Genomic DNA, 25,233 nt, shown 5'->3' with positions numbered 1-25,233 from the left:
GCAGGATCCACAGAGATTTAGTACGTGGCAAACTAGAGTGTTGTACATTCATATCCTACCTTCCTGCACACTAACTCTCCATGTGTACAAGCCCTAAGAAGCAGAGCTGAAATGCAGAGTCCAGCCTAGCCCTCCTAAAATTATATATTTTATCTCACAGAAGTTCCAAGATGTTTCATACATTTAGTAGAATACAAAATGTATATTTGTTTTATTCTACTATATGCAAATACATTTAAATGAAAGTGGCATAAAAATGACTTATACTGTGCTTTCATACATTTTTGCACTTTTTATTTTCCTCTATCTATAGTATGCATTATCCACTTTTCTATCATTCAGCCAAATAAATTTATTGAATAAAAGAGGGAATGTTATGAAGCTAGACCAGTGCAGAAGAGGGAAATAACTACCCTGTGACTTTGAATATTCACTGGTTGATGTCACTGTCAATACTCTTATCAATATAGCCATGAAGAGAACAACAATACGCCTTTTCAGATGCAGACTGGAACTCAAGTAAAAATCATAAATGATATTCTAATCCTTTTAATCTGATTTCTGAAGCTACCCCACATTGCCCTTTTTCTCAGGAAACTCACTGCAGCATTAAATTTTATTAGAGGAGAGGGGTCATTTAAATGCTACAGCAAAATAGGTTTTACCATGCAACTTAAAGAAATGGATAGCAACAGTACCTAATCAATTTTCTACTTCAAGTACCCGACACATGGGTGACAGAAATTGTTATACAAAACTGTAACATTTGATCTACATAACCTGGTTTTCCCAAGATGCCATAGTCTTTTGGCAGTGACACTCAGGACTAATACTGGCAAACGTGTACAGCTTTAAAAAGGATATTTTAATACTGGGAGACATGCAGTAAAGCTGATCATTGCATACCTAAGACACTAGAAATGCCCCAAAATGCCCTTTTCCATACATTTAGGTGGGAAAAAGTTATGACAAAAGACATATGGGAAGGTGACTGATTAAAAACTGCTAAGGGCGAATCTGACAGCTACTGTAAACAAGGAATGTTGGGATTTGCCTTTGGCTCAGTGAGTTCAAAAGAAATTTGTCATCTCTTCATCCTGTGGAGCCCTGGTAAGGTGAAAGCACCTTGGAGAAGCCCTGATGAAGTTTTCTAGAGTAATTGCAAGATTACTCAGATTATCAGAAGAATAAACATCTACACTTAAGTCTTGAGTCCCAAAAAAGAGTCTGTCCTATAATTAAAATAAGGGTAAAGGTTGCCCATTTCTAAGGTTTATATTCTTGTATTTCTGTTTCATTTGGTTCTCTGCACCAGAACTCAACAAGATAAGCCCAATAAACTACACTTTTATTTCCCTCCTTCTTTTATTTTGCTACAAATGGACAAAAGGTTATTTTCCTACTCTAATGACCTGAGTCCCATAATTCAGGAATCCTGTGTACAAATAACTTCAAACTAGGTAAAAAAAACTCTGCCTCAGTCCTTTGCCTAGCCTACCAAATTTGAGGCGGTTATTCCTGTCTGTGGACTTTAGAGAGGCATCAAAAATGAACTTATAATGGAAGTCAGTTGAAATCTAGGAGCACACCATAATAAGTAAATTATACAATGCAATAAACAACTTAAGTCTTCTTACACACAGTACCTGACACAGAATGGCTTCTCCTCCACAATCTCCATATGGCAGATGAACAATGATCATATCTTTATCTGTATTACTTAAATGACTCAACGACTTCACTTGGCTCCGATTTTCTTTAGCCTCTTGCTCAAAAACACTGCCACTGGTCAGAAGGTTTAATTTAACTTCACTGTTATCTGCTTTATAGAACACTAATTCTTGGATGGTCTTCTTCAGTTCACTTTTGCTCCTTATCTGTATACTGCCAAATGTAAAAGAGGCAGAAAGTCCTAAAATCTTCCCACCTCTTGACAAGTAGGTCAGGAACTGTTTGTGATTGTCCTTAGAAATGGGTTCCTCTGTGGCAATAACCAACAACAACGAGTTATCAAGCCAGGGAGCTTTCAGAATTTGTTCCTCTACCAGCTGGTAGATGGTGTAGCTGTCTGTATGAATGCATTCCTTGAGCACTGATTTTATCTTCTCAAATTTGATTTTCATAGGGTCAGAGCCCACATAAATTAAAACATTGGGAGTCTTCCCAGGGAGGTTTATCCTTCTTAGTTCTCTTGCCAGACAGCCATCGGTAACTTCTTCCACGCTAGCACTGCAATCATCAGGAAGTTCTGGAATGTTTTCTGATGAAGCATATCTGACTGACTCAATGGTGCTGTTTTCAAGTTCAAAGCATTCATGGCAGCTGGAAAGGTGCAGGTGGTGATGTTTACCAGTACTTGTCTCCCTTTCAGATAGGTTATTAGGCTCATCATGAGAGACACTTCTTTTCTCCAGCCTGGATTTCTCTTCTCTCACCTCCTGGTCACCACCTCCTGTAGAATCAGTTGACGCTGATCCTTGTTTAGTTGCAGCTGCAAATGGAGGAGCAGGGGTCAATTCATCCATGTGTATGCTATTAGTGCTATTCTTCTCTTCTGTAGATGCAGCCATCCGCTCGAGCTCCTTTAGAGCAGATTCCTGTAAATGGATAGCTGAGAGATTTCAAAAGAAAAAAGTTAAAAGCTGTATAAAAATAGCAATGTTGAATGTCACTAACCCTAGTATGCAATTTGGCGTTAGATTTAGTTTCCTGATAAATCACTTACACCAGTCATTCTCAACCAGGGGTATGCATACCTCTGGGGGTACACAGAGGTCTTCCAGGGGGTACATCAACTCATCTAGATATTTGACTGGTTTTACAATAGGCTACATAAAAAGCACTAACAAACTCAGTACAAGCTAAAATTTCATACAGACAATGATGTGTTTATACTGCTCTATATATTACACACTGACATGTAAATACAATATTTATATTCCAGTTGATGTATTTTATAACTGTATGGTAAAAATGAGAAAGTAAGCAATTTTTCAGTAACAGTGTGCTGTGACACTTTTGTATTTTGATGTCTGATTCTCTACACAAATAGTTTTTAAGTGAGGTGAAACGTGGGGGGACACAAGACAAATCAGCCTCCTGAAAGGGGCACAGTGATCTGAAGAGGTTGAGAAACACAGACTTACACTCCTAAAAAGTTGCCTCCTTTTAGACACTAAGGCCCTACTTCTCCTGAAACGTAAAGAGTAAGTCTATTTTGTAAATCCCTAGGAGAACGTATCTGGCAGTTAGAGACCACTTAAGGCTCTTAAGCAAAGTAGGCAGTCATGGGAGGAGAGGAAAGATCCTCTCATGGACCCCTAACTGGTTAAAGGATAGGAAACAAAAGGTAAGAACAAACAGTCAGTTTTTGCAGTGGAGAGACGTAAACAGCAGGGTGCCTGAGGATCTGTACTGGGAACTGAACTGTTCAACATATTCATAAATGATCTGGAAAAGGGAGTAAAAAAATAAGGTGACAACATTTGCAGACAATACAAAATTACTCAAAATTGTTAAGCTGAAAGCAAAGAGGTACACAGGGATCTGTGACACACCATGGTACAATCCAGATTAATGAGTAGCTGTGTCACCCCTGCCCTGTAACCTGTGGTGCCCTTTATTATGGCTTGCTGCTGACAAACAGCCTCCAGCATGTAGGCACTCCCAGCTAGGTCAGTGGGTGCTGCAGCCAGCCAGATCTTGGCTCTTACCAACCTTAAAGTTTACCAACAGGTGACCGCCACACACTCCCAGCCTCAGATTTTCCCGCAGAAATGTATGTCCTGTGCCGCCCAGCCCTCTCCTGGACAGGGCAAATGTATTGAGTCCATTATTCCCTTAAGGGACTAACATGCACACAACTTGTTACCTCACATGGAGTTACCCAGATACTTTAATCTGAACAAACTGGATTAGATAAAGCAATAAAACCAGTTTATTAACAACAAGTAATGAGGCATAAAAGTCAGAAATGATTACAAGAAAAATAAAGATAAAATGCTTACTGGTATCTACTTAAGAAACTCTCTTACTTCCAAAACAAACTTTTTCACCACATGCTCCAGCAGATTACTGACCAAACTCTCAGGTGAGGACCTCTTCCTCAGAGTCCAACCGCTGTTCCTTTGTCTCTTCAGGTACAGCAAATGCGATGGCGGCGGGGGGGGGGGGGGGATGTGTATCTTGGGATGTTTGTCCCTTCCTTTTATAATTTCAGTCCCTCACTTGAAAAACAATTCCAGCTAAGAACCTGGAGCCAAAGAGTCTATGTGGAAGGATACTCCCTGCTGGCTTTTTCACCTGTTTGAACTTCCTTTATTTTGCTTTCCTGCCTGATAACACGGTTTACTTCTAAATGCAAAATTAAGAAGAGCACATATTCCTATGTTTAGGAAAGACACGTTTGCCAAATTCTGTTTGGGCAGGGCACTGGGGTTTGGAACATGTATTACCACCACCATATAGGGAAATCTTATAACTTCACATACAATGTTGCCACACATTTTACCAGGACAATAATGACCAGAAAATGATGAGTTTTCAAATGATCTCTTTGTATAAAGTATGCCTTGTTAAGGTAATTACAGCAGAGTGTATTTTGTCACAGGATCTCTCAAAACTAGATGACTGTGCAAAAAAATGACAGATGAAATTCAATGTTGATAAATACAAAGTAATGCATGCTGGAAAACACAATGCCAACTATGCATACAAAATGATGGAGTCTATATTAGCTGTTACCACTCAAAAAAGGTCTTGGAATCATAGTTTTCAGAGAACTATCTACATCTGCTCAATGTGCAGGTGGCAGCCAAAAAAGACTAATGGTTAGGAACCATTAGGAAAGTGATATATAATCAGACAGAAAATATCATAATGCCTACACCTTGATTACTGTGTGCAGTTCTGGTCACACCATCTCAAAAAAGATACATTAGAACTGGAAAAGGTGCAGAGAAGGGCAACTAAAATGATTAGGTATATGGAACAGGTTTCATATGAGGAGAGATTTAAAAAACTGGAACTGTTCAGTTTAGAAAAGAGACAACTAAGGGGGGATATGATAGAGGTCTATAAAATCATGAATGGTGTGGAGAAAGCGAATAGGGAACTGTTATTCACATGTTCACATAACACAAGAACCTGAAATAATTAATAGGCAGAGGTTTAAAACAAACATCAGGAACTATTTCTTGAAACAACATACAGTCAACCTGGGGAACTCATTGCCAGGGGATGTTGTGAAGGCCAAAAGTATAAATGAGTTTAAAAACGAATTAGGTAAGTTCATGGAAGATAGGTCCACCAATGGCTATTAGCCAAGACAGTCAGGAACATAACCGCATACTTTGAGTGCCCCTAATCCTCCAGCTGACAGAAGCTAGGACTGGACAACAGAGGATAGATCACTTGATAAATTGCCCTGTTCTGTTTATTCCTTCTGATGTATCTGGCCATTGTTGGAAGACAGGATATTGAGCTAAATGGACCACTGGTCTGACTCAGTAAGGCCATTCTTATGTTCTTACCACAATCAGGAGTCAAATATTCTGTTCCCAGCTCTGTCAGTGGTTTATTGTAACTTTTGATAATTCATACAGGACAAACTTTCACAAGAGTATGCTAGTTTCAAAAACCTTAGATTTTTGGTGCCTAACTTGAAACACTTAAGATGTGGTTTTCAGAGAGAACAAACCACCATAACTTCCACAAAAGTCAGCTTTAACTGTAGGTACTCAGGATTTCAATTCCATATGAGAGTAATGTGAAGGTTTCAGCAAGCCATCCAGGCTTTGGACCCCTTTTCCTGAGAAAACAAGGCTTCCTGACAAAACAGGTTGAGAGCAGCTCTAGCATGGTATCTCTTCTGCTACTCCTGAGTGAGTCTCCTCCCAGATGCATAATCTTTTCAGCTGTTACACCATGATTGGGGAAGTGAGAAAAGTACCACTAGAAAAATCAGTCCCCTGAGGGAGAAAAGGGACAGAGACATTGCTCACTGCTGTTCAAAACTGAGCGACAAAACCTAGGATTATATTGGATAAGATGGAAGCACTGAACCACACCTTTCTTTATGCCGATGGAGGCAAAAAAAAATCTGACAAGGGAAAAAGGGGACAGAAAAGTCTGAACTGCCACTGGTCTGCAGGAGGAGCAGCATAGCCCAAATGTCTTGGGCTGGAAGAGAGGTCAGGACCCAGAAAGCAGGAATAAAAAAAAGCAACAGAAGTTGATTTAAATTTAAAAAAAAAAAAAAAAAGTGGAAGTGCAAAGAAAGTAAATGTATTTCTGAGCAGACGAAATGGGAAGAACAAGGGAAGAAGAGGAAGAAAAGTTACTATCTTTGTGATAGGTTTCACGAAAGCTTATGCTCAAATAAATCTGTTAGTCTCTAAGGTTCCACAAGTACTCCTTATCTTTGTGATGTTTACAATAACCTTTCTAGAGAGTTATATAGTAATACCTGGCATACTCTGGGACTTTGACTGCAAAAATTTAAACTTATTAAGGTAATGGTGGCATTAACTATTGGTTTGTTTATGAAGCAGTAATAACTAGAATAAGAAAAACATTTACATACAGTTTCAAAGATATTCAATTACTTTTTCAACTGTCATTCTGACAACACATATTACAAATGCAAAATAAAACAACCTCAGAAACAGCAGTCTAAATACATTTTTAAAGATTCTTTATATTTGGCATTAAATTTCAAATACAGCTGCCCTTTAAAATGAGACTGCCTCTGATGACAGTGTAACAATTATTCCTATGCCAAAGTAAAAGCATATATTTTTGTGTTTAGATGCACTGAACTCATTAGGAGACTTAGAATAAGTGAAACAATAAGATACTTCAATAAAACTGAAGCATTCTGTGAAGATACTTACAAACAATCTTCCGTGGCACCATTCCATTATCCATTTGAAGTCTGTCTTCCATGAATGCTATTCCAAGGTTACTGAAGTTATCCACACTTGCTTCAGCAATTAATTTATAAGGTTCTCCGGGTTTATAGGCCAAAGGTGAACAACAGTCTGACCACTTTATAACCTAAGAAGATAAAAAACAACATATTTTCCCGTTCTAAAGAGAGGGAAATTAAAAAAATACAATTCCATGAACATGCGTTACTAAACAAAGGTGATATTTTTACCCTGAAGAGTTTATAGTCTAAAAAGAGAGTCTAAAATATTCTCTGTTGCAGAAACACAGAGAATATTAACTTAAACATAAATAATAAAGTTAGCGCAATTCAAACACTCTGTGACAAACATCAGTTCAAAAAGGACTGATCTTTAAAAAAAAATTCTGTATCCCAAGGGAGATCGCTGAATATATCATTTTCAAAACCAGTTTCCTTAAAACCATGTTGTCTTTAAATAAAAAAAAAAGTAACCACTGCAATTAATTTTACCCTGGAATAAACACAGATAGAGTTCCCAATTCCAACTGACATTTCTGCACATAGCGCATCCTCTGTGGCTAAGAATGTCAGTACATAAGCTCAAAAGTACATCCAAAACAACTTTATCAAAGAAGGGTCATGTCTTGTACGAAGTATCAGGTGTTACCTAACTTCCATTCAGTCTTGACAAAGGTAAACAAGAGCACTTCTAAACAGTTCTGAGAAGAAAGAAGAGTGGAAAAAAATACTTCTTTCCCAGAGATCAAAGCTTCGGAAATCCTGGGTAGCACACACAAAAGGATTTTCTAGAGTAAGCAGCATGGAAAGCACTGTATTCTACAGCTGAAGCTCTTCACTTGCTCTAAACACTTAAATACACCACTGACATGGCCTTTCAAATACAAAAATTACATAACGGATTCAGGGGCAAGAAGCAAAAAGTAAGCTACTTGGATTAAATTAGTCAGCAAGTCATTTTATAAACTTTTGAAAAATCTCCTATCAAAGGGAGAAAAATTCTAACACACAGAAGACCCAAGATCTACATCAGTTTCAAGCCTCTTTTATTCTTAAGATAAAAGCACTACAGAGAAAACATATTAAAGCCAGAAAGAGACCCTACATACATGTTAATAAGTTTACCAGAGTTCACTCCAACCCTAACATGGGCTCTGGCAGGAGCAGTCCTTCAAACCCCTACCCAAGGGGTTTCCTTGTGTTTTCAAGTTCATCACAGCTTAAGCTCAGCACTAGCATAGAGTCTTAGGGGGCCTCAGTAGGTCCATTCTTTCCAAACCCTTCCCTAAAGAGGGAGGCCCTCCACAAACCAGGGGTCCTGTCTGTTTGCTGGATCAGGAAGAAGGTCCTGAACCTGTTTAAAACCAGGCTATTTATCCAAAAATCTGGCTTTTGTCTGTTGGTCCCTGTAGAATCCAGTTTGATCTAGTATATGCAAATCTCCCCAGGGTTTGGCTTCAAAGGGCTGATAACCAGCGGAATTATATTAGCATTCCCCTCCCCCTAAAAGAGTTACATAAAACTCTAAAATAACACATACACAACTGCATTTTTAACACAATGGACCCCAAAGATATTTAACCTAATTCAATAAAGTTTATCTTAATTCCATAAGGTTAGTCTTTATCACAGGATATTGTCCCTGTCACATTTCTAATACTTCTACTTTATATTTTAGTGTCTTCTATCCCTGGAGGACCTCAAAGCACTTTATAAACATTACAAATTTAGCTTCAATACTTTACTCATCTATCTCACAAAGGGCATTAGGGCGGAAGCCTGACTGGAGACAGGAGCCCTGGTGTGTGGTAGCCTGCCTTAAACTACCGAGTAAGGGAAGGTGTGCACCAGACCCTGGGGTTGATTGAGGCCCAGAAGCCACTAGTTAGGAGGATGGGAAGTGAAGTGAACCCACTCATTACTAATGAGCTCACCGCCAGGAAGGAGGAACTGCCCATAGGGGTAAACGGAGAGTAGCATCTGAGGGGCCCAGACCACACAGGCAGGAAGTAGTGGAGAAGCTTCTGGGAATCTGTGCTGCTCTGAGTGAATAAGCAGAAGCTTCCTTAATGCAGTAATAATGCTCTGTAACCTTGGAGAGTTGGAATGGCAAAAGTAGTGAACCTTGGAGTTTGAATTTACTGGAGGAGGTGAAGACTGTGGAGAAAAGAGTTTTAGGGAGGAGTCTCCCTCCCTGAGAGCTCTGCAGGTAGTAATATCATCTATGTTGGAGTGAGGTGTGATTGGTATGGAGTCTCTCTTTCTTAGTGGGAGTTCATGAAGTTTAAACAGAACTTTGAAGTTGGCACTGATGGATTTGGAGAGGAGCTCACCCTCTCCCCTTTGTAGACAGCTGCAATATCACAGCAGTGATCGCTTAGTGGCAGACGAGATGGAGTGAGGAAGGAGTCCTCTCTCCCACTTTTTTGAGAATAGCAGGATGGCCCCGATTTGAAGACAGAGCTCTACTCCACCCTTCCCTCAGTTGTGTGTGGTCTTGCAGTGGGTAGGCATTTGTCTTAGAGATTGTTTAAGGAACCCATATTAATGATAAAGCCTGAACAGCACATTTTGGCCAGGTCTTTAATGACGCCCCTCAACCAATTTTTTTTTTTTTTTTTAAAACCTAATTCTACTATAGGTTTCAGAGTAACAGCCGTGTTAGTCTGTATTCGTAAAAAGAAAAGGAGTACTTGTGGCACCTTAGAGACTAACCAGTTTATTTGAGCATGAGCTTTCGTGAGCTACAGCTCACTTCATCGGATGCATAGCATATCGTGGAAACTGCAGAAGACATGCTATGCATCCGATGAAGTGAGCTGTAGCTCACGAAAGCTCATGCTCAAATAAACTGGTTAGTCTCTAAGGTGCCACAAGTACTCCTTTTCTTTTTAATTCTACTATAGTAGATGAAATGAGGAATCCTCTCTCTGATTTACTACTCTGGCCTTCAATAGCAGACACCGATGTCTTTTATTTTAGCCCAATGACAGAAAACAGCTTCAGAGGAAGATCTTCTCCCCACTGAAGTCCTTCCGCAGACGCCTGCTTGGTGGTCTTCGGTCTCAATTAAATTATTGACAGTCATTAATCACACTAGAAGGATTCAGGCTGGCTGGAAGTTTAGTATCATAGTTCCTATTTTTAAAAAAAGGGAACAGAAAGATTCCCGCTTCATACACCTATCGATCTGTTAGATGTGGCGGGGAAAATTTAGTCTAGATATTTACTATCCAAAAATGAAAATATGGGCTTTAGAGGCTTGTTTACTACATGAAGAACAGTCCAGCTTCAGGACTGGTAGAACCAGAATTGATAATTGTTTTATTCTAGTGTATATTATTTATAACTATACTGTGGTTGAGGGTACTAACTTGCTACTTTCATAGATCTAAAGATGGCATTTGATTCTGTTAACCAAGACAATCTTTGGGTGAAATTAAGAATAATCGTGTCACCTGGCTGTTCACTTCTCCAAGTTCCAAAGCATGCACTGCCATGACCAGTCTTTTCAAGGAGGTTTATTTCTTAAATACAGGTTATCAAACAAACAGAAAATAGTCTTAACTCAGGCCTTGGCCCCAGGCTTCAGGGATACCCCGCCAGGGATCTCTGGCACGCCAGCTCCTGGCGGTCTCCCAGTGCCAGTCAGCTCTGCTTCCTTCCTGGAACAGAAGCCAGAGGGCTGCTTCCCTGAGCTCCTGGCCCATTTGCTCCAGGGACTTATCACAGGAGCTAGCTCCACTTCACTGTGGCTTTCCCTCACAGGGCTCAGCCTGTCTCAGGCCTTTCTCCTTCCAGCTGCCTATTAGTAGCCCTTTATAGACTCAGGTATAGCCCAGCCCTCTTTAATTAGCTAGATTGGGCTCAACTGATCCAGGCCAGGGGTTCAGTCTATTCACAAAGACCAGATACCTGTGATAGATAGGTATCGATCTAAAACTTCAGTATATTTTGGAGAATCTACAGGAAGGCAATATAGCTAGGGTAAGAACTAAAGTCAACATTGACTACATTAATGTTTTCCCTGCTTCTCAGGGAGTAAGTAAAGGATGCCTTCTAGCACCTCTTCTTTTCAAATGTGTATATTCACAATGTGATGTATGTTTTAACGGAAGATAATTTCTCTCCACTGCAAATAAAGGGTATCCCAGTGTTGTTATATACCAATGACAAGGCTGTTTTATTGCAAGCTTTAAGAGGCCTCCACCTGTTACCTCATTTTTCTTCTTATTGTAATTCTCAATATATGGTTCTCAATTATAAGAAGGCCAAGGTCATGATTTTTTGGATGATTCCTCCACATATTGGGCTGAAGACAGAAAATCACCTTGCAGAACAAGTCTTTGCTTTTACTTATTTAGGAATAAAGTTTCATCATTCAGGCTGTTGGTCCCCTTATCATAAAGGCTTAAACAAAAGATCCTTACCTCTGCTCAAGGTGTGCTCTGTTTTACACACTCATATGGTGGGAACAGAACAGCCCCAGTGCTAAGAATTTTTAATGCTAAAGCAATATCGCAGATCTTTTATGGGGCCAAAGTTTGGTTCGGAAGCCAAATTTCAGCACTAGAAATTGTTTCAATAAAACATAGATATGGAAAAGTTCCTTCACATCTTTGTTTTTAGCCATGTAAATCTGGAGTGCTGGAAAATCTACCTCATCTTTTGGATTGTAGAATTTTCCAGCTTCTGAGAGCAGGCTGGATTTTACCTCTTTGGTACAAAAAATAATCTTTATCACCATCTCAAAAAGATAATGTTTTTAGTATTTTCTCAGTCCTTGGTAGTAATTTAATCAGTGGCCATTTTTGTCCTTTTAGCATTGTGCTGAAGAAGAGAGTGTTTTAATTAGGTTCTGATTGACAATTTAAAGTATTATATGAGTGTTGCAGTTGTTTCAGATTGTGTATGTTTCTCTGTTTGCAGTCACAAAATATATGTCATATGCACGCTAATAAAATTGACTGATTGAGTGAAGTATTACCCTATTTTACAGAAAGATAAATTGAGGGACAGATTAAGAGCCTGATTTTGGCCTAAACTCAGCATTTTTAATGGGACTACTCACAGGCTCAAAGTGTGGCACGTGCTTAAGTATCTTAATGAATAGGGGTCTTTAAGAGTTTCCAAGCACTGTATGTAGTTCATTTACTACAACTAGCATTGTAGCTGCTCAGCACATCTGAAAATCAAGTCTTAACTGACTTGCCCAAGGTCACGCTGGAAGTCTGTGGCAGTCCAGAACAAAACCTCAATCTCCTGATTCCTAGTCCTGTGCTTTAATCATAACACCATCCTTCTTTCCTAATAGAACTGACGGAGGGCACACGGATCAGAAGGCACCACCAATGAAGTGCAAGTGGGGTGCTACCATTCATGTTACATGGCTTCACCATACCTGGAGGGGAACAAATTTCTCCCAAAATTTAGCATTGAAGTGTTTAGCTCCCTTACAATTTAACAGACCACAATAACCAGATGGCCAGCTTTATCAGGCTGTTTGTTACCTACTCTCTCTCTTCCTATTTTAAAACTATTGCTTTTACAATTACCATCCACAAGCCTATTTAAGAGCATTGCTGAGAACTAAAGGTCTTAGTAAAATGCCTCTGATTTTTATCCTGAAATATAATACAGTGCTGCTCCAGACATAGACACAGTAGTGGTGGGCTATAAATCCAATGAATAAGGATAGGTCTGATCATCTGGATGGAAGTTATATTTTGTTCCTTATCGCACTATTTCTATATCCACCTATCACCTATATCATGTGATAAAACTTTTTTTAATTTCAAAATATATTAAATAGTTTAAACACACTTTGTCAGAACAACTTTGTTTAAAAAATGAACAGAACTACTCACCTTTTTTGAGGAACTAGATATAGTCTGTAAATCATCTGCCTGGGCAGAAACACTTTCAGTCACAAATGCTATATGTTCTGCATCAAGTATTTTATCAGAATAAATAAAAGGAGATACGAGAAGTAGAGTCCATTTGTTTAAATCATCAAGGGACTAAAAGAAACAGGAAACAAAGAAGCATCAATATATTTTGGAAATTGCTTTGAAGTATCTTTATATTCATTAATTAGCAAGTATTTAGCTTTTAAGATTTCACCAGTTACAGTAATTTTCCAGTAACTTGCCTATTTAAACAGTTAACCCATTACTTATATGGGTTCTTTTTGTATCAACACAGCTTTAAAGCCAAACTATTATTTTCCTGCTACATAGGAAGGTAGTGACAAAAAGCAAGCAGGGCAGGTAATGAAACCAAGAGGTCAAGGTTTGCTAGATCATGGGAAAATTGGGAAGCTTCTTTTTTAATTTATGCAGGTGTTGTTGCAGAGGCAGAATCCCAGCTTTATTCAAATATATGGATATAATCATTTAGGCATATAATATAACGATTTAATTACAATGAACTGTTTAGGTTGAAGGCTGCAACGCAAAGTAGGATTAGATGGGACACACTGCATCATATGCTGTGGTTAGTGTTCACACTGAAAGCGGTCTGTTCATTCCTCAGCAATCCTGGCAGAAGCCGGATACACGCAATGACATTTGCTCGGCATTGAACAAAGGTGGGTGTTTTTGGAGTATCTGAAAATGTGAACATGCTTGCAAAGTGTGCTATAAGTCACATTAGCAATGTGTGTGCTGTCAGTGGTTGGGGAAGACACTAGTATGGTAACAGATTGCAGAAGGTGGTAAATCATGTCCCTCCCACAGGCCCCCAGGTACAGAAACAGGGTCTGGGATTCAAGGTGCAGAAAGGGGGGGAGCAAGCTGAAAGGGGGGGGGGGGCTCGCCAAAAGCCCCATCTCTGGTTAAGCTTGGGGTTTTATGAGTTTGCCTTTGGAATTAACCTAACAAGACAGATACGACATATTTATTGGGAAGGGTTTACTTCAGGGTTCAAAATCCCCTATACAGGGGAAAGAAACCATGTCATGTCCAAAAATCTGAAATCCTATGTGGGGTTAGGTCATGTTGTAAAGAAAAAGATTGCACAAGAACTGAAGGCTAGTAGAACAGCAGGGCCATTCAATCATTTACCTATAAAGAACTTGTGGGTGTCTCCCCTGGGCTTGGTCCCTAAGAAAGCCATGGATGAGTATCACTTGATACCCTGCCATACCCACAGGGCAGCTTAGTTAATGATGCAATAGAATCGAACGGACGCTGCTAGCACTCCGGAACCTTGAGATTTGATGCCATTCAGTATAGTGCAGAGATTGGTGGCATCATGAACATTTAAGAACCATGAGAGAAGTTTTAACAATTTTGTGCAATTTCAGAAGAGGGTGGGCCTGTCCATGATGTGGCTGATTCCAGAAGACCAGGTGTTTCAATATACAGGGCCGTTGGCAACACAGAGACTGCCATCATCAGCCATCTCCAGTTGCTTATTGGTTCTTACAGTTGTCAGTAGGCCTCATGGTCACCCTGATCCTTGCAGCGGGTTTTTAGTTCGGAGGTGTATAATGGGTCAGTCACAAAGCATAGCCCTTACAGGTGATCCACATTGTTCCATCACTGTTAATATGCTTAGGGATTTGGTGCAAATTCTTGAGCACATCATTGTGGACAAGAGGTGACCTTGTTCAGGGCTGCATTTCTTAAAGCATATTTGGGGCTTTTAGGATCAGCGAACTAGTGGCGGGGCTACAGATGGATACTTCAGGAAGGGCTCTGGAGTTGACGGATTGAGGCTGTCAAAGACAGACCAGGGAGGTTGGGGTAAATACATTATGCTTCAAGAAGGCAGCGCAGTCAAGATCTGCCCTGTGATGACATTTACGAAATAAGACCAGTTAAGGAAGGGCCCCTCTTTATTCATGAAGACACAAGTCTACTAACAACGTATCAGTTTCTTACAATTTTCAGACAGGGGCTGATGAGGTTGGGGCTTCTAGTCCTCCATGAATTTGGTTCTCACTGATTCTGGATCAGGGCAGCAACACAGCTGGGTCTGGGGCAGTTCAAGCAATTGGGCACTGGCACTCTAATGGACATGAGACCACAGGTTGGGAATCAGGTATAATTTTCTCATGTTTCCTCTCAGACACCTACAAACAGGCTAAGTAAATGGTGGTGTGGATCTGGGGGCACAGTATTGTCTACTGGGCACATAGGCAGATTTCCGGGTTGCCTGGAGGTTCACATATGAGCCTCAGTGACAAAGCAATCCCGAGCTGGCTGGCACGATGGGCATGCTATGGGACCCGCTGATGCCCGTTTTATACTCTGTGGTGGCCCACAAGCAGGCACTGGATGTGACTGTGGTTCATCTTGGGGACAACAATTTGGGAATGTGCAAAGGGGTAGACTTGATGCTCAAAGCCAAGAGGGACTTGGGGAAGATGGCTAGAACTTTTCCCTCGAGTCCGAATTATTTGGTCTGGCATGTTGCAACACAGAGCATGGTGGGGAGCCTTGAAGCCCCTCAGGTCAACAAGGGTAGGATGTATGTTAACAAGGAGGTGGCTAAGTTCACATGTAGTCAAGGGTGGTTGGCAGTTCCTCATCCAGGCAGAGTCAAACCCTTCCCCTCTTCTTGGTGCTCTTAACCATCATGAGGGATTGGTAGGGTCCCATCATCAGGATGACTGGAACCAGAATGGAACAGAAAGAAGTAGGATGGCAGCCCTAAAGTATAGGGAAATCATCATGGAATTACTGTACAATTTGCACTGTACAATTTTGTCTGCCAGGTACTCCCAGATATTTTAAGAATAAAGTTGCAGCCTAGTTAAAACCACATCCAGTCTCCCTGTCCTTCTTCTAGCATAGCCGGACAATATGGCTTGCTCTTTTTATATCAACACATCATTAAAAATCGCCAAACATTTTCCTGATGTGTCAATACTACGCTGTATCCTCTCTCCTTTCTACATCACATGATTTCAGGTGCAAAAAATATTTAAAAATCCTACAACTTATTGACAGCATGTTTATAAATATTGTAACTACATCCAGCAACAGCAGCAAGCAATGTAGAAAAATGATTTGAAACATTAGAACACTTAAGCAAACCATCTAATATTTATTATTATTCCACCAAAAACTGTGTTTAAAATTTCTTTGTGGTTGAATTAACTTTATTTTTCAGTTGTATTTACAGAATATATAATTAATTATACAAAACTACACAGACCTTTTTTGGCACTAAACCATACTGGGAGCAAATCAGGTCAAACAAGGTGCTGTGAATCTTCATTAATTTCACATAATAGAGTAAGTGTGAACTTCTCTGACACAGGCCTTAAGGGTGTACAATCAATCTGTATGCAAATGAAAATATTTCAACATTTTTAATTACTTGTCTAATGAAGAATTAACTGAAGGGACTAGTAATGGGTTATATCACCAAAGCCTGCCTGCTTTACTAAAGCGAGTTGCAGAGTCAATACAACTACTCTTTAAAGTCAACAAGGATTGGCTTATAAAGCTTTTCATTATCTTAAGCACCTGGTTTGATAAAGGTCAGAAGTAATCTTGAGAAGCTGCCATTTATGACCTTATGATATCTTGTATTAAGGAAACTACTGATCACAGTTCAGAGCCCAGTAGACAATCAGCCCCATCACGGAAAGCCTCAGAGGAGTCAAAGGTAGGAGGATTGAACTACCCTCACCATAAGGTTCAGGACTATGTAGAGAACTCCGTATTGCTGCTGCCTATGATGTAACTATTGGAGAGAGGATAGTGACCAATGGGTCACATCACCAGCACTTAAAAATTATGTAGAAAAAAACCCCAAGTGATTAGATTGCAGAGAGCTTTCTCTTTAAGAGTGTTAAGTAATATTTGAATCCATTCTAAAGAGTACATTTAGAAATATTCATTTGAAAATTTGAGGGCTATAACAATACAATCAGGTTTGAGGGCCCACCGTACAGACATGGGTAGAAATAGTCCCATGTCCTGAAGAATTGACAAGCTAATTAAAAGTCATAACTCTTTTGGAACTCTTAACTCAAAAATGGCAAGTAACTTTTAAAAACATTTTTTATAAGAAAAATACTTCTCTGGAAGGCTGAGACCAAATTTCTGAACCTCTTAACATTATAAATGCAAAAAACGAGAAGCTTATAACACAGTCATCTTTAATATTTAAGTACAGAAGAGCATCTGTGTTTCCAAAAACCAAACCAAAGAGGGGACAAAAATGACATTGTTTAAGAGAAGCTTAATGTATGGTGCAAGTAAATCTAGAATAATCTTGTGAATCAACAGACATAACTCCCACCACCTCTAGTCAAGTGGAGAATACACTTTCTTGGAACCTGAACCAACTATATAAAACTTTCCTGAGATTCTGTTGCCATGGTTTTTGAAAGAGAAAAACAAGTATTAAGGCATCTGTTCACAACTAAGGGAGCAGAGAAACAGACTGTTCTATGGACCAACTCAGTCAATATTTGGCAGCCTTTTCATGGTTTACTGAAAACATTTCCTCTTGACCCATGTAATTTGAGGAAAGCTTTTCTGCTTCCTGAGAAAAGTACTTCATGCTGGAAAGGCATAACAAGTGGGGTCCCACAGGGATCGGTTCTGTTCAATATCCTCATTGATTTAGATCAGGGATCAGCAACCTTTGGCCAGCGGCCCGCCAGGGTAACCGCCTGGCGGGTTGGGCCAGTTTGTTTACCTGCCACGTCTACAGGTTCGGCCGATCGCAGCTCCCACTGGTGGCAGTCCGCCGCTCCAGGCCAATGGGGGTTGCGGGAAGCCGCGGCTAGCACATCCCTCGGCCCACGCCATTTCCCGCAGTCCCCATTGGCCTGCAGCAGCGAACCGCGGCCAGTGGGAGCCGTGATCAGCCAAACCTGCAGACGCAGCAGGTAAACAAATCGGCCCACCAGGGGGCTTCCCCTGGTGGGCCGCATGCCAAAGGTTGCTGATCCCCGATTTAGATAATGGTATAGAGACAATGGCATATTATCACCTAGGGTGGCAAATTGCAGGGGCAGCAAATTTATAATAGCAGCATTTTTGTAATCGCGGCATTTTTGCACAAGCCCACTGGCCATCGGATGCCTGTATCATCGTTTGTTCATAATTGTAACTGCCCACCAAACTGAAGCATCAGTGACGCCGCGATTCTACCAATCATAGCGCGTATCGAAACCACCAATGACGGCACGACGCCATTTAGTAAACATACTTGCGACTATCCTAAACATTAATAATATGACCCGAAGAAATTAATTAGTTCTCAGTTAAAAAAAATGCTATACAAAAGAAAGGGAAAAAGAAACTACAGCAAAAATGCGCAAAATAGATTCCTTTGTTGTATCCGTTAGTGCCGTTCACAAGTTCATGTGGCGGCGGCAATTATTTCAGGGCGTAGGTGCGGCAAAATCATTAACCCACCACTGCATAGAGAGCACACTTATAAAGTTCGCGGACGATACCAAGCTGGGAAGGGTTGCAAGTGCTTCGGAAAATAGGATTAAAATTCAAAATGATCTGGACAAACTGGAGAAATGGTCTGAAGTAAATAGGATGAACTTCAGTAAGGAGAAATGCAAAGTACTCCACTTAGGAAGGAACAATCAGTGGCACAGATACAAAATGGGAACTGACTGCCTAGGACAGAGTACTGTGGAAAGGGATCTGGGGGTCATAGTGGATTACAAGCTAAATATGAGTCAACAGTGTAACGCTGTTGCAAAAAAAAGCAAACATCATTCGGGGATGTATTAGCAGGAGTACTGTAAGCAAGACACGAGAAGTAATTCTTCCACTCTACTCCGCGCTGATTAGGCCTCAACTGGAGTATTGTGTCCAGTTCTGGGCGCCACATTTCAGGAAAGATGTGGATAAATTGGAGAGAGTCCAGAGAAGAGCAACAAAAATGATTAAAGGTCTAGAAAACATTACCTATGAGGGAAGACTGAAAAAATTGGGTTTGTTTAGTCTGGAGAAAAGACAGAGGGGACATGATAACAGTTTTCAAGTATGTAAAAGGTTTTCACAAGGAGGGGGGAGAAAAACTGCTCTTCTTAACCTCTGCGGATAGGAAAAGAAGCAATGGGCTTAAATTGCAGAAAGGGAAGTTTAGGTTGGACATTAGGAAAAACTTCCTAACTGTCTGAGCGGTTAAGCACTGAAATAAATTGCCTAGGGAGGTGGTGGAATCTCCATCATTGGGGATTTTTAAGAGCAGGTTGGACAAACACCTGTCAGGGATAGTCTAGATAATACTTAGTCCTGGCTTTGAGTGCAGGGGACTGGACTAGATGACCTCTCAAGGTCCCTTCCAGTTCTATAATTCTGCCTAATCAATAGTATGCTTCATAAACACTTCAATTACATTCCTTTTAAAATGGTCGGTGACAACTGCAGTCACAGTACCTGAAGTGATCATCCACGTACAGAGAACCATTTGAATGCTACTAAAAAGGAGAGATTAAGAAACATTCCTTTCCACACACATATATAATATTCAGTATCATAAACAGGATATATAACCACTACACAAACTATTTTAAACATTTTTATATATCTATATCAAAGCAGACACAACCATCACTAATGGCTAAAGGGACACTTCACATTTTAAATCATTTTAATATGCAATACAGAAATAGGTTTACAAAAAATAATTTTAGAAACCCACTTTTAAAACCAATTTGTTATTTGCAATTCTCAGCTTGAACAGTGAATGTCAAAAATTTACTTTCAGTATTATTTATAAGTAAGTTTCACATAAGTTTCTTAGTGCTGCACTATTTGCATTTCAAATAAAAACCCTTTGTCTTCACTTTCAACACCCTTCATGACCTATCCCTCCCTCAACCTATCATTCATAGATTATGAACCTCCCTATCTTCTCATTTACTATTGTTGTCAACTCCCACCTCTCTGATCAGCCCATGATGCCAGCCTCCAATGTCCGCTTGTTAAATTTTCTAACAAGCACCTTCGCACTTTCTCCCACGTTCCCCTCACACTATGGAGACGCTGCCCATAAATATCCGCAAAGCTACATCATTATCCTCCTTTAAACCCTCTATTTCTGCGATGCCTACAAAAACCTTAATAATTAGGCTGCTGGTGTGGTGAGGCTGACCAATAGCATCAAATTATTTGCCTGTACTTTCCTGTCATCTCTTGTCTTATACTTAGATTATAAACTCTGTGTGGCAGGGATACTCTTTTTATTCTGTGTTTGTGAAGCACCTACCTCAATGGGGTCTGGTCCTTTACCAGGACTCCTAGGCCCTAAGACAAAACAAATAACAAGAATCTCGCGAGAAATAGAAATGTTTTAAAATAAGCCTTTTGAATGTCAGTAAAAAGTTATCAAAAACATTTCTATTAGCTTTTAAATTTATAAAAACTTGTTTTGACATAATTTAAACATGGGCCCAAATTTAAGTCATAAAGACAAACCCATAAAAGCAAAGAACATCAAAGACAGACATAAACCTTAGCTACTGTGAGGTAAGGTAACTGAGGCAACCTCCCATTGTGCTTGGTATATTACATTTCCTTAATTAAGGTTTTTCCTTATTTTGTTGCTTTGGGTGTTAAATATCTTTCTTTGAATTAGTTTTTGTTGTATAAATTCTCTCAATTTTTAAAAGTGATTTCTTACCTAACATTGCGTACAGTAATTTTATCTAATTGTAACATCAGGACATATCTAAGCATGCAATTATAAAATTTAACACAACCATTCCACCAGCCTAACCTAGCCTACTAGATGAATTTTTCTACGTATAGTGCATGGACAGATTCTGCAAAATCTAACTTTCATTTAAAAACAAAAAATATTCAAGCCCTTATGCTGCAAAGAAAACCCTCCAAAACTGAACTGAGCTAAAACCAAGGCACTACCATCGTTTGAATCTGCAAACTAAGGCCATGTCTACACTTATGAGCTTACAGTGACACAGCTGTACCGATATGGCTGTGGCGCTATAAGGCTATGTCTACTCTGTGCATCTTACGTCTCCCGCCAACAGAGCACTGTTCACCCCAGCCCTTTTCATCAGTAAAACTTTTTTCACACCCTTGACTGACAAAAGTTTTACCAATGAAAGTGCAGTGTAGATACAGCTTAAGAGCACCAATGTAGCCACGTTACGCTGACAGGAGAGAGTCTCCTACCAACATAGTACTGTGCACACAAGCTCTTATGCTGGCAAAATTTATGTTGCTCAGGGGTGTTTTTTTCACACCCCTGTGCAACAAAATTTTTGCCAACATAAGTGCTCGTATAGACTATGGCTCAGAAATGTGAACTCTCCCTTCTCCCATTTATGTCAATGGGAGGTGAACCCTTAAGCCCACTGAGGGAATTTAAATACGGGTATCAACTCTTCCATTGCTGATCGTTTTAGGAAATGGATCACAAGTGAAGCTATTGCAGGAAATAAACTGCAGAGGCAAAAACAGAGGATGCAAAACAGAGAAAGGCAGACACAGTGAGAAAAAGGCAGAAATAATGCTGGTCCTAAAGGCGGGCATATTTTCCCCACTGAGTGATGCTGAAAGTGACAATAAGGCACTGAACAAATGAATGCTTAAAAGTTTAGTTACTACATAAAAGCCATATTCTACTCCTCAGTTTTTGTGAAATCCTCCCATCGTTATGAGCTGGAGCAGCACTTTGGATTGAGTAGCATGTAGTCCTAAATTTACAGGATGACCAACCACAGACCTCAACTCAAAGTAGAAATCCAGACTTCTCCACCGAATGAATTAGACACACCTAACTTCAAGTCTTAAACCTCTTAACACTTAGCAAGCACAAGTATAGACACTTTTAAACTAAGCAGGCACTACCTGCCTAAGTAACTGCTCCCTTCATATCCTTCACCCACTTGTCTGTAGCTTCTTCGATTATGGCCCACCTATACCAGGAGCCTCGCTCTGACATCGTTCACCATGCCTCCACCCTCTCCTTCTTACAGTATACTTCTGTTAGGCCTATAGGTCCCAAGTACCTACCTGAAAGGAAAGAAGCACAAAAAACATCAGAAAACCCCTCTCAACATTCAAAACAAAGCAAAACAAAAGAGTAGCATTAACAACATAGAGACTAAAATTAAACCACTTAAATGGCTTTAACTTATATTCCTGTCCCATCTATCTTCTCTGTAATGTATTAAACTAAGGTCCTTACTGCATGGATCTTGCCTTCCTACCTGTCTGTAAAGTGCCTAGCACACTTTTAGCACTGTATAAGTAAGGCTAAGATTTTGTCACAGATATTCTTCGTAAAGTCACAGACAGGTCATGGGCAAAAAAGAAAAAAATTCATGGAAGCCGTGACCTGTCCATGACTTTTAATAAAAATATCCCTGACACAATGTACATCCCCACACTGCCTGAAGTGGGGCAGCTGCGCAGAGGCTAGGAGCCGCCTGCAGCAGCTGGGGGCTGCGGGATACCTCTGCCACCTGCAGCTCCAGGGGTCCCACGCTGCCTGTGGGGGCCAGGAGCTATGGAATGCCCCCGCCTCCTGTGTCAGCTGGGAGCTGCGGGGTACCCCCACCACCAGCAGCTCCAGGGGCCCGCGAAGGCCAGGAACTCGGGGGTTCCCCCATGGCCACAGCAGCTGGGAGGTGCCCCTGAGGGGGCGGGGAGCTATAGGATATCCCTGCCGTCCACAGCTGCAGGGGCCTATGAAAGCTGGGAGCTCAGGGGTTCCCCTGCTACCCCCGATGGCCAGGAGCTCAGGGACTGCCCCACTACCAGCAGCTCCAGGGGCCCCCCACCACCCGCGGCAGCCAGGAGTTCAGGGGGGTCCCCCAGCACTCGAGGCGGCTGGGAGCTCCCTGCCCCCCACAGGTAGTGGGGGGATCCTGCAGCTCCCTGCTCCCACAGGCTGAAGTCATGGAGGTCTCTGGAAGTCACAGATTCCGTGACCTCCCTGTCTAAATCGTAGCCTTGTGTATAAATAAATAAACAAACATAACATTGCAAAATGCAACAATTCAATTTTTCCATCAAAATTTCAGGCTAACTACTCTTATTGTAAACTTACCATCAACATTTAGTAGTTAAAATATTAAAAATGTGTCTGAAATTAACTGATTTCAGTTCAATTCCCAATGAACGAGTGTCCGTGTCACATTTAATCACTAAAAGCCATTGTTTGGCTTCACAGCTTGCAGACTCTGCAAACAATTACATTTTGAAATGACATGGAAACAACTGCCACTAGAGATAGCCACCACAAGATCAAAATTGGGGCAGTTCAGGAAAATTTGTTTTGTTTGTTTGTTTGTTGTGGTTATAGGGGTCTTCAACTCTTATGGATATTAAGCCAGCATCTTTCAAGGATAGTTAATTTAATTTAGAAATATAAAAGATTTCAAAAATGTCATTTAAACCATAAAGATTTCTTCTTAATATGACTGACACAAAACTACCTAAATTTGTCACAGAAAGCTTTCCCTTCAATACACATACATTTCCCTGAAATGTTAGAAAACAAGAATCAAATAAAGGAAAAATGTATTGTGTTCAACATTTTGGAATGGGGGATGCACTGAGGATGCCAGGTATACTTCTTCCACATCCCCAGAGTTCGGGGAAAGAAATAGGATATTTATAAATAAAATTTAGCACTTATATACGGTGCTGAAGAAACATTAATTGAGCCGCACAAAACCTAATCCAGGGGTCTCAAACTCAAATGACCAGGAGGGCCACATGAGGACTAGTACATTGGCCTGAGGGCTGTATCACTGATCCCTGCCCTGCTGCCCCGGCCCCGCCCCCACTCCACCCCTTCCATGAGGCCCTGCCCCTGCCCCACCTCTTCCCAGCCCCCATTCCAACCCCTTCCCCGAAATCCCCACCCCAACCCCGCTCCCTCAGGGTGCAGGAGGGGTGCAGCAGGTGGCTCAGGGCAGGGGGTTGGGGTGCAGGAGGAGTGCGGGGTGCGGCAGGGGGCTCAGAGCAGGGGGTTGGGGTGCAGGAGGGGTGATGCAGGGGGTCCAGGGGGCGGGCTCCGGCATGCACCAGGGTTAGGGCAGGCTCCCCCCGCCTGCCTGCCCTGCTCCCGCACCACTCCGGGAAGTGGCAGGAACCTGGCAGGGTGACACAGGGGTCTGTGTTGCCCTGGCCGTGCCTCCAGGCACCACTCCCTGCAGCTCCCATTGGCTGGGAACGGGGAACCATGGCCAATGGGAGCTTCGGGGCAGTACCTGGAGGCATGGCCAGGGCAACAAACAGACCCCTGTGCTCCCCCTCCCCCAGGTCCTGGCTACTTCCCAGAGCAGCGCGGGCAGGCAGGGAGCCTACCCTTGCCCCCAGCACGCACCGGGCCAGCCTGGAGCTGCTCTAGGTAAATGCTGGGGGGAGTGGGGAGCTAGCGGGCCACAGAAAATAACCCCACAGGCCACGTGTTTGAGACCCCTGACCTAGCCCAATATGGGCTAGTTAAGTATTCTTTCAGTTTTACAGCTAGAGGGATCCCGGAGCTTGACCAAATTCAAACTAAGAATCAGCGTTAAAGCCAGGAACAGACTTCAGGAGTTCCTGGCTCTCAGACTCATGCTCAAAATATGGAGTTGGGGAGCTGAACCACAGTTCAAAGAAAGCTTCCTCACACTAAAGGCAAGTTGTAGCAAGGTGCCTCACAACACTGAGAAGTATCAAACTTTGCACTTGTCTTTACTGAATTTCATCTTATTGATTCAGACCAATACCCCAATTTTTCAAGATTACAGCACAACCTCCTTTATCCAATCTAATTGGGACCGAGGCCAGATTGGATCATCATAAATTGAGGTAATCTGGAGAATGTGAAAGTGCGAGGCTGCAGCACCATCTAGCGGCCACAGAAGTGATCACCCGCTTCTAGACTGGTGCATGCTGGTTGTTCGTTTAATACAGAGAGGCGGATAATGGACAGTCGGATAAATGGGGTTCTACTGTATCTGAATTTTAACCCTGTGCTCTGAAGTGCTTGCAACAACCCCTTCCCCCAAGATTAGTATCCTCTGCAGTTTTGTAAGCATATTCTCCATTACATTATGAACTTTAATGAAAACATTGACTAATACCAGACCCAGGACAAATCCCTGAATGAACCCACTACATATAGCCTTCCAGTGTGACAGCAAACTATTGATAACTACTTTGAATACAGTTTTGCAATCTGTTGTCCATCCACTCTGTGGTAATTTCATTTAGGTCACATTTCCCTAATTTGCTTATGAGAACGTGATCTGGACTTTATCGAAAGCACATCTACACTAGGGTTTTAACACACTAGCATACAAGACCAAGTTATGTTTTAACATACGTTAATTAGTTGAAGTAACC

The 25,233-nt window shown here is 41.2% G+C and overlaps 1 protein-coding gene across 10 annotated transcripts in view; it reads right to left on the bottom strand.

Annotated features, from left to right (window-relative positions):
- HLCS (holocarboxylase synthetase) overlaps nucleotides 1-25,233 on the bottom strand; it is a 211,741-nt gene that overhangs the window by 185,114 nt on the left and 1,394 nt on the right. For 6 of the 10 annotated variants that reach the window (XR_005226123.2, XM_043538250.1, XM_043538249.1 and 3 more), the window contains exons 2-4: nucleotides 12,796-12,948; nucleotides 6,894-7,056; nucleotides 1,647-2,611 (exon numbers count right to left, since the gene is read on the bottom strand). Coding sequence is in view for 9 of the 10 variants with exons in the window: in XM_043538250.1 (XP_043394185.1) it covers nucleotides 1,647-2,611; nucleotides 6,894-7,056; nucleotides 12,796-12,948 (1,281 nt within the window). In the remaining variant the exon portion in view is untranslated. Of the gene's footprint in view, nucleotides 1-1,646; nucleotides 2,612-6,893; nucleotides 7,057-8,037; nucleotides 8,122-12,795; nucleotides 12,949-16,093; nucleotides 16,221-21,738; nucleotides 21,904-25,233 lie in introns of those variants that run through there. The other 4 variants (XM_037904160.2, XM_037904154.2, XM_043538248.1 and 1 more) reach the window with 4 other exon arrangements.

Source organism: Chelonia mydas, chromosome 1 (genome assembly GCF_015237465.2).
Source record: "Chelonia mydas isolate rCheMyd1 chromosome 1, rCheMyd1.pri.v2, whole genome shotgun sequence".
In the NCBI taxonomy this organism is placed as follows: Eukaryota; Metazoa; Chordata; order Testudines; family Cheloniidae; genus Chelonia; species Chelonia mydas.
Note: the sequence above shows the minus strand (reverse complement) of the source record. Positions and strands in the feature narration are given on the sequence as shown.